The sequence below is a fragment of the Trachurus japonicus genome, chromosome 23 (assembly GCF_045865225.1).
Source record: "Trachurus japonicus isolate A0001 chromosome 23, Traja_1.0".
Classification (NCBI taxonomy): domain Eukaryota; kingdom Metazoa; phylum Chordata; class Actinopteri; order Carangiformes; family Carangidae; genus Trachurus; species Trachurus japonicus.
The window spans coordinates 17,792,722-17,806,946 of NC_140929.1; the positions used below are offsets into that span (position 1 = coordinate 17,792,722).

Consider the following 14,225-nt stretch of genomic DNA (forward strand, 5'->3'; position numbering starts at 1 on the left):
AGGCTGGAGATCTGCTGGCCTTGTTTGATTGACTGAGGCATCTCAGTGGAGCAGGGCTGGTTGAAACAGCTGTGGAGAGCCAACATCTGGCCATCTGGTTGGACAGTGTGATGTCATGTGTTGTGTGTGTGTTTGTCACCTGGACTTCAGCTCTTTGCACATGGACGTCAGGGTCAAGTCCTGTTCTCCTGCCTCCTACACGAAACTCTCTTCCTCTGGGAGCTCCAGGGAGACCAGGCTCTGGTGTGGGAGGCTGGGAGGTGGGGGATGAAGGGGAAGTGGAGGTACCCCCCCCCCCCCCCCTCCACTTACACACAAACACACCACCTACTTCATCTCCTCTGTCCCATCTCATTCCATTTCACTGCATCCTGGTTGGGGAGTTCCTGGTTTGGAGATGAGAAGGGTGTGTGTGTGTGTGTGTGTGTGTGGCAAGCTAACAAAACAATGGAGGCTTTGTGAGAGGGTCCCGCCGTGACAGGATTGTTTGGTGAGGAGAGGGAGCGGGGGGGGTTGGAGCTTAGCGAAGCGTAGCCACTTCATTAGTCAGGGCTCTCCTCTTGCACCTCCTCCTCCTCCCTCCCATCCATCCTCCTTCCCTCCCTCCCCCCCTCCCTCCCCTGTCATTCTCTGGCTGCCTTTCCCTCCTCCCCGCTCACTCGTGAACACACACAGTCAGGAGCTGCTCTGGCTGTACAGTGCGGAGGCAGAGCGTGGCGTGGACTTTACCGTTGGATGAGGATGTGCGTTTGAGGCTGACCGGAGTTGTTTCTTCACTCTGTACCTCTCTGTTCTGCTTCTGAGGTGAGTCGTCCTGTGGTGTCACCCCTCCCCTCCCCTCCCATCCCGTCCTGTCCCGTCCCGTCCTTGGGTTGCTGGACCCTTCTCTCCTCTGGGCTGCGGACTTGTCAGATGACTGGACAGAGCGCCGTGATGTGGTTTTCAGTGTCAGTGTTTATGGAGGCGATGTCTGGATTAGTTTTATCACTGAGCATGATGACATCAGTGGAAATCACCAGAACATAGAAATACTGCAGTGAACAAGTTTTTGGCAGAGAACTCCAGGTTATGTGATGTAGTGTTTGTGTGTCCGAAGAGGACGGGGTAGGATGGAGAGGGGGTGGGGGGTGGGATGGGGGGGGCAGGACGCCTCAGCTGTGTTGAGCAAATGATCAGTGTTTCTAGGATCTCGGTGGCTGTGATTGCTTTCCCCAGCTCCCTTTGTGAAACACACACCCTGGGGACAGTGCAGCGTTGGAGTAATCCTTCACTTCCTGTGTGGGGAGCAGGGAGCGGGGAGCTCCCAGAACATCCCATCACTTCCTGATCCACTGAACCTCAGTGTGTCCAGTAACAACAACAGCCTTGCTGTGTTTTTTTTTTTTTTTAGTTTGAACCCAGAGGGCCTTTCTCAGCATCCTGCAGCCCATATCCTGTTTAACAGTCACTGTTATGTTCCTCTCACTGTTTCACCATGGTGTTCAACTTAATGAGCAGAACACGAGTGTTAATGTGAATTTATGTCCTGTAAACGTGATGACACACTCATGACACAGTTGTTCCTGACTAGAGCCACAGTGTCTGAGCCTGTGTTGTGGAGGCCGTGACAGTACGGAGAAGGAGTAGAGTGATTTTAAATAGAAAAGCCAGTGTCTGAAATTAGTCTAAAAGACTGAATGGACCTGATGAGATAATCAGGGAGTGTTCTGAATGAAGCTTAATGTCACCGCGTGGAGCCACTTAAGCTCCCAGGTCATTGACAGGGTTTTCTCAGGAGTCAGGAAGCGTCGGTGTGAAGGACCAGGTAGTTGTATGTATTTGAGCTGTAACTTAACGAGGACTAGGCAGGTCACAGGAAGAGTCATGAAGCTTCTCATTCTTTCATATTTTGTGCACTTTTTTCAAAGGCATTAAAATGGCAATTTTAACAAATGCAATGATGATTTAATTCAGCAATAAATTCTTGAGATTTAAGAAAGGATCAGAGGACATCCTCAAACACTCATTAAATAAACCATTTATAAATACATTTATACACTGATTAGTTAAAGCTCTGGTTGGTTGGAGAACTAGCCAGTGGGTTTTACCAACTGAAGACCCAGTGTCACAGATCGGCTCCAAGGAGAAGCTAAATAATTCATGTAATTGATTAGCTGCTAGGGAAAGAAGACGCAACTGGGAAAAAAAAACAGGACAAAAGAAACCAGACATTTTCATTGGTTAATTTTACAATTGCTTAAATTTTATTGATCCAGTTCACTGATCAATAAAGGATTTTAACTGCAGCTGAATTACAGTAATTATGTGTGGCTTGTGTTACTAACATGAATTCACTTTCATTACAGTTGAGTTTTCAATCATCTATCATCACTGAGTTATATTTCCTATAATGGTCCAGCCCGGTCTGGCCCCCAGCATCTCTGATTGGTCACAAGCCACTATACAGTCCACATTATGAAACCCGCAGGGGGGATGCAGGTTATTAAGTAGCAAGACTTAAACTTTACCTGACCTACAAAACGAAGAAAACTGATTGGATAACAACAAATGGGTGGGTGTCGCACTCGGAGGATATTGTGTTTTATAAATGATGATGTTGTCTGCCATCTCCAAGGTGACCACCAGACTCCAGGTCCCAGCTGTCATTTCTTCTCCTGTTTCCTCCCCTGTTTCCTCCCTGCTTCACCTCATTATACCAAGTGCCTTCCAAAAGACCCATAAGCCAACCACAAAGTGAATTAGCTTCTTTTTTTTCCCCCAAATTTTTTTTGATGTACTGATTTAAACCTGCCCAAACAACCTGGTGCATAATCAGATAGCATGTACATCTTGATAAGTAGGTTTTCAGAAAGACTGGACTTCCTGGTTCAGCCTCTGTTTGAGCTGCAACCCTGGTTCTAATGTCTCCCATCTCTGTGTCGTGTCTCCTCAGAATGAAGAAGTGAGTCTGTCATCGCTGTCATGGCTGTCCAGACCGGCATCCAGGTAAGACCATCACCATCTAGACTGAGACCTGCTCTGATTGGTGACAGGGAGCTCTACCCCTTCAGCCCGTCGTTGCAGGAGTTGGTATCTCATGTTGTTAAATGATGTTTCTGATCCATCTGCCTCACTTGTTAAAATCACATTTTGGGTTTATAACATGTGCACAGAGGCCTGATCCTGGTTTGAGTCCTCAGTGTACCGTCCTCTTTATCTCCAGTCGGCACCATTCTCAGTGCAAACACAGTAAGAGACCCAATGGATTTGTCTCTATGAAACAAAGAGCTGCAGAGACATCTGTCTCCCCGTCAACAGCTGTGGCAGCCCCACCTGTGTTACAGCATGCCATCTTGTTGTTTTGCATGTCTGACGTTCCAGCGCTCAGACCCTGAGGAGTTCCTCCACACATTTTTTAGGGGGAGCGGGTGGAATGCACCGCTCTTTTTTTCCCCTCCTCGTCCCCTCCCAGCAACAAAGTGTCGGCCATCCCAAAATCCAACACAACAAACGTATCGTATTACAGATATGTCACATGGCAGCGCCTCAGTGAGTCGGGCTTCTCTCTGGAAAGTCCTGGCGCTCTCTCTCTCTCCGCCCGTCTTGGACCGACGATATGCAAAATATGTATTTGGGAGCTGCGCGCATAACATGTGGCAGGAAACCTGTCAGACTGATGGTGATGTGTGGACAAGGCTGTGAACCGTCTCCATGGAGCTGTGGATGGATGCTGTAGCTATAAACACACACTGATTAAAGGAAAAGATGGTGTTAATGAGAAGGTTTGTCTGTGTAAAGACGTTTTTTTTCACTACACCAGAATGCAGCTTTGTCTACAACATGATCAACCCTATAAGAAGTTTGTTTTAATTGCAGCTCCCCACCCAGTAGTAAAAATGCTGATTTCTAAAATAAGCACATCCATAAAATAGCCTCACATTTCATTGTGACAATGCATGTTTTGTTATTTGATGAATATTTTTAGAACTCTTTTATATTGGTGCTGTATTTGCACAGCTCCCTGGGAGGTTATTGATCCACATGGGGCTGTAGTGATGCTGCAGAGACGGTCCCACTGCAGCTCAGAGCTTCACTGCTCATGTAGAGCACAGTCACATTTGATCAGTGCTCAGACTCTGACTGCTCTGTTCAGCCATGGTGAAAATATATTCACTCATGGAAGTATAAGTAGCTTATGTGCACTTTCATAAAAGGGCCCATATAGTACGGTAGTAGATATATGACAATGTGTTCTTTGGTTATAAAGCAGCTCTAGGTTCTATATTTATAACCCTGTGGCTGTGTTTTTATCTGTGGGAGGGGTGGAAGGTTGTTATTTGTACTACACAGAAGAAGAACTGTGTTGTTAGCGTGGGCCACTGCGGCTAAACGGACATCAAACAGCACATCCTCAAGAGAAACCCACAGGAAGACATAACTAATCGTACAACATGACAACATCCCTCATTTATACCAACACACAGTACAGCGTTAAGAGCATCTGAGATGAAAATGAGCCAATAAAAAGCCCAAGAAGCTCTTTGAGCTTTTGAAAAGAGCAGCATGACCTCGTTGGTTCAGCCGGGCCAAACTAAACAGCTCTGTGTTTAGTTGGGATCCTAAAGGGTCAACGGTCAGCGGCCGGACCATGGGAACGGCTGAACTGATTTCAGAGATGGGAAATATGACTTAACTTATAGTTTGTAGCCTAACTTTGACCAAGCTGAGAGGTTGGTGTTGTTGTTTACAGGCTCCATGTACATGAATCATTGATGTTTGTTGGAAAAACAAAGCTCTGTAATGTGAACAAATGACAGTCATGAGGGAAGCTTGTACAATGAGTCTTAACCTACTGTCAACATGAGTCATGAGGACAGATTTTGGTTGATTACCAGGAAAATATAGCGATTAATATATCTGATAATGTCTGGAACATACTGGTGAGTGAGTGTGTGTGTGTGTGTGTGTGTGTGTGTGTGTGTGAGAGACTTTCCTGGTGACCGTTGTTTCCCGTAGCTCGGGTTTAGAAAAATGCAGTTGCTCGGGCTCAAAGTGCTTTAACAGTAGATTGAATTCCTCTGCTGGATTACCAGAGTCCTGCAGCCAATAAGGACAGAGGTGGTGTAAGAAAAGAGTGATTAACTCAGGAGGCCCATATACAGATTTTAGTTTACAACATTAGTCTGGTTTAAAAGCTGAATGCTCCCAGTGAAGCTGTTTTCTGTTGTCAGGTGACGGAGCGAGGTGGGATTATCCCCTCTGTCTAATCGCTGCACTTTCCTTTACGTAACCTGTGAACGTTACCCTCTCTGCCTTATTGTCTAATTAGCGGGATGTGGAGAAACGCACACATATGTTGTTGTGGAGCATCAGAGTGCTGGAGGCCGTCTGCCCTTCTGAACCGCGTTATGTAACTCGTGTGTGATGTGATCGGTCCATCTCTTTTGATGTGAGGTAACCTTTTCAGTTTCAGAGTGTCTATGCATGCGTGTGTGCATGTGTTCATCCGGGTCGGGTGTTAGACAAGAAAAGGTTCCCAAAGTGATGGAATCTGACTTGACGTCCGTTCTTACGATGTGTCTCTCACTTTGAATTGACTGCACGCTCTTCAGTTTAGTTGAATAATGAAAATGTGTTAAAGTTGCCGGAGGCAGAACCTTTAAGAGACATTCCACCAAATTCCCACATGACACAAGAGAACTCGGTCAATGGGCTTAAATTGAGTTTGAGTTGAAGCTTAATTTGTGTCGTAAAGGAGGAAATGAGTTGTTGTAGCAGGCTGTAAACATGTTGTTCTGCTGTTGAGTTGGACATTGAAACATGAAGACTGACTCACAGTCTGGTGGTCAATGGAGGAACTGCACTGCAGTTGGTGCCTCTTTTATGCTGGCTTCATTTCTTTAGCCCTAGAAGTTTTGGCTTGAATGAAAGCCACTAAGGTTTGATTTATGGGAAATGTAGGCCTGAGTGTTTTTTGGATCCTGACTCATACCAGGGCTGAACACTTCCAGAGGCTGCTGCTGTGATTCCATCACTATGTCTGTTTTGTGAGTCATCATATTTTTTTTGGAAGTGCTGTTACTGACTTGTTCCACTGGAAACACTTGTGTTTCAAAGACATGTGAAAGTTGTTTATTTTGTTTTGTGTCACATAAAAATAAACCCTCTTTAGTCTTGGAGGTTTAAGACTCAGGGTACATACAGTATGTGCTGAATGTCACTTTATAATCACTGATAAACTCCTCTTAAAGGGATACTTCACCCAAAATCGATAATTCACCAATCATCTACTCCCTGTCATGCCAAGGAAAGGTTCAGAGAACTTTTGGAGTTCCAGGGGGGCAACAGATTTTCATATAATGGCGGCGGATAGAGCTCAGTTTTGAATCATCCAAAACACACACTATGAAACATCCAAATTACCTCCATACTGTTCGTCTGTACTGATCCAAGTGTCCTAAAGCGCAACATGACAAAGTTGTTTGTCAAAAGTTTGGTTGTTGTTGTAAATCATTGGATGTCTGATGTAAACACGGAAGAACATCTCGCATAAAATCTTGCGCAACCCGCGCAGCCACTGGGAGCTACTACTACAAAAAGGCTAAAAACAGAGATCAAATACATTTTTTCCGAACAACTTTGTCATGTTACGCTTCAGTGAGTGGACCAGTGAGTAGATGATTGGTGAATTATTGATTTTGGGTGAACTATCCCTTTAACTCCTGAACCCACAACAATGTTCCACATATTATCTGCTTCCAGGGGTGGAAAGTAACTAGTTACATTTACTCAAGTTACTGTAATTAAGTAGCTTTTTTGTGTACTTGTACTTTTTTGAGTAATTTTTAAAATCAGTACTTTTACTTTTACTTGAGTACATATTGTTGGAAGAAATTTACTTAGTTACATTTTAAATAGCTTAAGTTACAAAGTAAAAAATATATAGCTAACTCTGTGTGGGTTGTCAAAAGTAGCTACGCTGCTGCCGCCTCGATTTCTCCCCCTTCACAGACGCACACAGCAGCAGGCAGGTCATCTATGCAGGCAGGTACACACCTCTTTCCCCCTCACCGCTACGTGAGTTTGTGCATAACAGGGCTCGTCGCTATGTTGTCGTCTTATATTAGCCATTAGCCACAGCTAGCGGTTAAAAGCTGACGTTAATGATTAAAGACAACGTTATCAGGCATGTCCATCTATTCGGCTACGTTTATGGTGACCGTGCCAGACACACCGGGGCTGAAGGCCGGACCGGCAGTCCGTTGAGTTAAATGTAGGAGCCCAGTCAGATCCATGGCCATGCTCAAAAGAACAGACAAGCAGCCCACTGCTTCAGAGCAGTTACAGTAAAGAGGCAAGAGAGAGAGAACCTACAGTAAAACCCCCCCCTCCTCCTCCTCCTCCTCCTCCTCCTCCTCCTTGAGAGCAGACAGGAAAGACAGTAAAAAAACAGGTGTGTGTGAGTGAAAGAGGGAGAGAGAGATTTTTCTTTTCTTTTTTTATCCGTATTGAAAATGGTATTGAGTATCGAATATTTTCCTTAATATTGATATTGAGTTGAAAATGTTAGTATCATGATCATGGTCGTGACAACCTTAGTGCCAGTAACTGTAACTGTCCATCTGATTAGCTCTGGACAACTGCAGTGTCAGAAGGTCAGAATCAAGTTGGTGCCACAGGAGCTAAAAGATGATGGAGACCAGTGTATCGATGGAGAAGGGACAAATTTGAAACACAGAGACATGCACGGAGAATGTAAGGCCAATCTCTGGCCATTATACCCCCCCCCCAAAAAAAATAAAAAAGTAACGAAGTAACTTTTACTCTGAGTAAATTTTAAATGAACTACTTTTTACTTTTACTTGAGTAGATTTTTACACCAGTACTTTTACTTTTACTTGAGTAAAATTTCATCAAGGTAACTGTACTTTTACTTGAGTAGATTTTTTTGGTACTCTTTCCACCCCTGTCTGCTTCATGCAAGTTACATCACACCAGCTAAGTACACACACGCATACATACGTGTTCTGACCACTGTTCCTGGGTCAGCTCCCAGCAGCAGCAGTGGTATGTTGCTGTGTAACGTCCCGTCTGTTGACCTGCCACAGTGCCACATGTTTCCCAGTTCATCTGCAGAACTAACATGATGAAGGCGGCCTGAACAACACTCAGCCTTGTTTCACCTTGACCCGCTCCACAGCGTCCTGTTATTGCTGGACGACATGTGATGGACACAAAGATTAAAGTCTGCATCTTCACCGGATGTTAACAAACTAGACTGTGGCGGAGGGTCATGCAGCAGCGAGTTATGCAATGTCTGGACAAGTTGTCCGGGAGCACATCTGCTGCTGGTTTCAGGATCGCCCCTCTTAAAAATGAAAAACATTCTGTGGATGAGTTCTGTGCTTTCTGCCTCCTTTGTGTGTGTGGGTGTGTGTCAACAGCTGTGGTTCCTCTTTAAAACTCAGATTAAAATGCCTGACATAAGTAGATTGCTCCATTATTCTGTGCCTGTTTCCTGAAAGTATGTAGGTTAAATCAAGGACTGGACTTGAACTGTGAGTACTGTGAGTGCCGTGAGAGCGAGGGCGAGGGGAGAGAGCATGACAGAGATGGATATGATGGGACATTGGTGTCGAGGGCCGGGATCAGCGGCTCCCTCCAGGCACCGAGCCTCGGACCGTAACACCCATTTAATCAGTCATGTGCAACAGTGTCCGACTGACTCGGTTTCCTTTGGGATTTTCAGATAAATAAATCACAACAGAGGCTTTTGATTGAAAAATTAGATCAAGATGAGAGTTTCTGAAACACAAACACACCACAGTCTACAGTACACCTGGCAGAGCTGCTGCTGCAGTGATGAGGTGTTGAGTGTGTGTGTTGTGAGCTCAGAGAAGTGTCCTCTGCATGGAAGCGCTCACACAGCTTCCTGTCTTGTTCCCGCTCAGGGAGGAAGGCTCACTAGAGTATGATGATGATGATGCTGCTGCTGCAGCGGCTGTGGAGAAAGTGCTAACCTATATTCAGTAGTTCACAGTTCAGTGCTTTAACATTTGTAACAATTTGGTTTTTCACAGATGTGCTCTGGCTTCTCTCTGTACACCTGACCGAAGTCAGAACATAGCCTTCTTTAAAGCAAACCAAGCTGTCTAATGGCGCTTTTCCACTAGCACGGCACGGCACGGCTCTACTTAGTTTTTTGCTTTTCCACCAGCCCCTAGTACCTGGTACCTGGTATCAACCGACTGCCTTCCACTGATTGGCCAGAGCGTCGTCACTAGAAGAGTCACGAGCGCGACGTCCCACACGAGAATCAAACCCCCTAATTTTAAAAACACAGTGACAGCAGCGCCCACTGATCTGTACTGAGACTGCTGTTGTTCTGTCACCTGAGTTAAATGATGCTGTGTAGAAGACCACACTGTGGTCTGTAATCGAGGTGCAGATGAGTGAGTTTGGAGCTGACGAGAGGATTGAAAAAAGAGAGCAAGACGACGCAGCCGTAGCCGTCGTGGTATGACGACCCCGCCCACGATGAAGAACTCAGCTGGAATGGAAAAAGACCTAAACCAAGTTGAGCCGAGCCATGACTGTGTAGTAGAAAAGCACCATAAAAACAAGTCAGTGTGTGCTCCAGGCTCTGACCAGTCCAGTCCGTCCAGACTCATTCACCTGCTCCAACTGTTACTAAGTGTCTGAACTCTGAACACACTATCAGCCTCCTTCTTTATCTCTGACAATAAAGCTAATGATGACTTATTCCTTTAAAGATGTCCCTGATAAAGCTGTGACTTAGTGAGAGAGCAGGTCTCAGATCAGATTAAGCAGATGTCTCAATAAGTGGGCAGCCACAGTAATCTGTTGCAGCAGTCTGCTGTGTTTCTAATCCATCATCACACACAGAGATGATGAAGATCGTATCAACTCTACCATCCTCATCCCCCATACTTTACTGCTTTTCTCTCTGGATCTCCACCTCGGTTGAGTTTTATATTTATTGAATGTGTTTGTCAAGCAGAGTTTGGCTATTTAACCTCTCCTCTCCTCTCCTCTCCTCTCCTCTCCTCTCCTCCTCAGGCATGGTTTGGGGAGAAGTTTGATGCCCCCTTGCTGAGCCCCAGGAGCCCCCGCAGCCCGTTAGCGCAGCGCCACGGCCCCGGCCTGGCGGACGTCTTCCAGTATGACCAGTGGCTGGCAGTGCGTCACGAGGCCACCCTGGTGCCCATGCAGGAGGATCTGGCCATCTGGCTCACAGGCATGCTGGGTAAGCATCAGCAGAAATTGATGAGTCTTGTTTTGGATTTGTTGTTTTGACACACTGTGGCCTAAAACATGGCTTCACTTTGTCGTGCAGCTGTAGAGAAACAGACAGGGCTAAAAAGTATCCAGACCTGTGCACATGTGAGTAGATCAACACAGGACAGTTGCACGACAACAGTTTCCCCCTTGAGGCGAGGAAAATACCAAAGCACAATTGACACGGGTGTCCCATGTAATTGGATTTGGATGCTGCCATTTTCAAGCGGGCCTGAGTGAAGCACATAAACAGGAGTGGAACAAAACCCCTCACTCCATCCGCTTCTGCCATTCTGCTGACAGCTATTGTCCCTGCCATACAATGGAGCAGTGAGGAAACCGAAGCCGACTGGAAACTGACTCTGGAACTGTTTTTCACAAGCAGACGTTCAGTTGTCCTGGTCAGGAATGTGGGCAGGTACCGAACGCTCCACATGAGTTACTGGCACCGCGACCGTGACGACCTGCATCCTTCATTTTTCTGCTTTTTTTTTTAAGTGTGTGAGCGACGCGGTCGTCGGGCCTGAAACAGGTGGCGTGCAGTGGATAAAGTTTCAGGCCCTGGGGCCCGGCCATTGTCGTGTGGAAAATAAACTTTTGTCAAGTGATCTTAGTCACTTAGTGTTATGGCCGTGGTGGAGCTGGTTCCCAGTGTGAACTAAAGCAGACTCAGTGGCCTTTGTTGAGCTTCCTGGGGCGGTGATTTACAATATGGGGTCGTGGGAGCGCCACCAGAGACTTTTTGTTAAGTCCTGCAACAAAAGACACAGTGGAATAATAAAAACAGCTTAGAGTATTAAATCTGTGCTTTAATAGTATTTATTTTCTACTAGAGACATGGTTTTGATCCAGTGTGTGATTCTCTGTCTTGTCTTATCTTTGCAGGAGAGGAGGTGAGAGCAGAGCTGTTCATGGAGGAGCTGAACAACGGTGTGAAGCTGTGCCAGCTGATTGGCGTGTTGCAGACCAAGATCGCAGAGAGCTGCCCCTCTGCACTCCGCAAGGTGAGTCACAGGCGCAGATGAGAATAGCTTGGACACCGGACAAAGGGCGGTGTTCATGCAGCTCTGCAGCTCACACAACACACAAATGAGTCGAAGGAGATTTTTTAATGCGCTGTGTGTTTATGATCAGATTTCTCCAGAACATGTTTGTAAGTCTGGATCTCTTCTCAGACTTTTCAGATTTATAGAATTCAGAAACAAAGCTGACCCGTGTGAAAGCAGAGAGATGATTAAAATGTTTAGAGATGAGCTCAGGCTAACACGATGCATGGGACTCCAGGGAGAGATGACAGCCAGAAGCAGCCAGAACCTTGAATGTACTGTGTCCAAACATTATCAGAGGCTCATCCTGACTTTATCTCTCCTGACAGCTGTTCCCCATGAAGAAAGTGGCGTGTAAGCTGGGCGCCTCCCCGGGTTCCTTCTTCGCCCGCGACAACACGGCCAACTTCCTGTCCTGGTGTCGGCTCATCGGCGTGGAGGAGACGTACCTGTTTGAGTCGGAGGGCCTCGGTACGACCTGCAGCAACGCAACCACTCACTGTTACACACACGCTGCACTGCTGTACATGAAGTGTAGAGCGATTGAATCTGTTGCTGTTGGCTGAAACTCTACTCTGGTTAAACACTCATGAGTCTTTGTTGCTTCAGTGCAAGAACCCACAGTAGGAAGTTAGTCTCCATCAAACCTTGTTGATAATTAGTGAAAATCTCTGAAATGCAGGTTCTAGTATGGCAGCCAAAAACCATAATGATTCACAAGTATTTTGAACAATATTATTTATTTCATTAGATTTAAAAACAAAACAAAAAAAGAGAAAATAAACAGATTTCAAAACAGAAATCTAACTTAATATATTAAGAACAGAATCAACATGGCTTTATTTGCTCATTTATACTTAGTTAACATCTTTGCTTAACAAATCTCAACAGCACTCAACACACCGCTGGTCCAGCCTGATTTTGGAATGATGGTAATGTAAAATGAACATGATGCACAGCTGGACTTGTGTGGCGGTACCCGTCTTGTCGTTGGAAGCCAGAATCATGATCAGAAATTAAATTAATTGAATCACTCGGCCTCAGGCTGCAGCTGCTGCAGAGCTGAAGAATTCAGAACTGGAGGCAAACAGAAACGTCATCAAAGTCACATCAGGCGTCTGTTAGATAGTTTATTCAGGAAAAGTATGGAAATGGCATCATGATGAGTTTACTCTGTCACACAATAGAACCCTCACTGTGCACCTACTGGAAACAGCCCTCTGAAGATTTAACGACTGACTGATTCTCCAGAAAGTACAAGTCAGAGCCAAAAAGAGGTGAAGGAAAGCAGCAGCTCAGAGTCAGTGGAGACGCAGAGAGGATGCATCCAGCTCCCAACATGTTGAATTCTTTAACATTGACTCCACCATACTGGTGATCATTGAGCAGAGCAGACTGTGAGCTCCTGATAACAGCTGAATCTGGTGTTTAAGCCTGACATCTTAATGGTTTAATAGGATCTGTTGAGCTTTGAGTATCTGTACACATCACTTCATTACAGCTAATGGAGCTCCAGAAAAACGGATTGGAGCGATTTGGGAAGAAAACCACACGTCTGCTCATCCTGACACACTGGGAACAGAATGTACACACACACACACACACAGACATAGTGCACCAGTGACAGTCAGAGCCAGAGGCACATTGTGTTCAGGGCGCCGTCCGTCATATTCTTGTCAACATGATGTCTCAGCAGCACCTGGATGGGTTCTGTTCAGACTTGGAACAAACACTCACTCAGACCCCTGGATGAGCTGATGTCAAAGATCACTGTGACCTCACAAAAACACAGTTACACAAAAAGTGTTGTGGTGGAGGCAGTGTAGCGCTCTCTGCTGCGAGCCTCTGCTGCGTTCTGCATGAATCAGCCAACATCCCCACGGGGAACAATCAGCTTCATCTCATGTGCTCATAACGTCACGTTTTCACGGTTTGAACTCTGCAGCTGCTCCCTCACATTGTTTCATCTAACTGTCGGTCTGTTTCTGTGTGTCAGTGCTGCACAAGGAGCCACGGCAGGTTTGTCTGTGCCTGCTGGAGATCGGCCGCATCGTCTCCAAGTAAGTCCTCAAAACACAGCAGCTGGTTTTAACGCCGCCGCCGCCGCCCAGAGGTGCTGACATGACGCTCTGTCCCTCAGGTACGGAGTGGAGCCCCCCGTGCTCGTCAAGCTGGAGAAGGAGATCGAACTGGAGGAGACGCTGCTGATGACGGAGGAGCCCCGTCCGGCCGTCAAGACCTTCAGCGTGTGCTGCCAGCACGGCGGCCTCTACCAGCCCGGGGTGAGTTCTGACTGACAGCAGCGACATGTCAACCTCCCACCTGCAGGCAGCAAGTGTGGCGCTCGTCTCCTTGAGCTGCTCAAATTACTGCCCCAGACACTTAATGTATGGATGAGCTGTCTAACTATAGTCTCCACACACACACTCCACACAAAAAGTTACTGTTTCCCCATTATGACACCGTTACTGCCAATAAAATGCGCCGTTACTTGACTCAAGAAGTCTCATCACAAATAATACACTAGTTAAAGTGTACGACATTATAGACACATTTTTTTTCAGTCAATCAGCTAGTCGGAAAAAAGACATGTATTCCTCTGCTGCATCACGGAGCTTACCTGTGCGGAGGAATACTGAGTGAGTTGGTTAGTTCCAGATAAACAGGAGGTTATAGGGTTATGGTTAGAGGGTTAGGGAGGTAAGTCCATGTAATTTGACATATTTGAGCATTTTATTCAAAAAAATAAGGCAATGGTTACTGTTCCTGGTAATTAGTTACTTGAATGATGTAGTAATCCAGTTACTAATTTAGTTACTTTTGGGCGGAATGTAACTATAACAAATTACTTTTTAAAGGGATATTTCAACATTTTGACAAATTTGCCTATCGCCATAATCC

General features: G+C 45.9%; 1 protein-coding gene across 2 annotated transcripts in view; it reads left to right on the forward strand.

The window, feature by feature from the left end:
- The window catches only part of gas2l3 (growth arrest-specific 2 like 3), a 31,345-nt gene that overhangs the window by 12,618 nt on the left and 4,502 nt on the right, over positions 1-14,225 (forward strand). The window contains exons 1-7 of one of the 2 annotated variants that reach the window (XM_085769035.1): positions 607-804; positions 2,933-2,985; positions 10,060-10,246; positions 11,164-11,282; positions 11,654-11,795; positions 13,321-13,384; positions 13,465-13,606. In XM_085769035.1, coding sequence (XP_085625161.1) covers positions 2,962-2,985; positions 10,060-10,246; positions 11,164-11,282; positions 11,654-11,795; positions 13,321-13,384; positions 13,465-13,606 — 678 coding nt within the window. In that variant the 5' untranslated portion in view covers positions 607-804; positions 2,933-2,961. Of the gene's footprint in view, positions 1-606; positions 805-2,932; positions 2,986-10,059; positions 10,247-11,163; positions 11,283-11,653; positions 11,796-13,320; positions 13,385-13,464; positions 13,607-14,225 lie in introns of those variants that run through there. The other variant, XM_085769036.1, reaches the window with a different exon arrangement.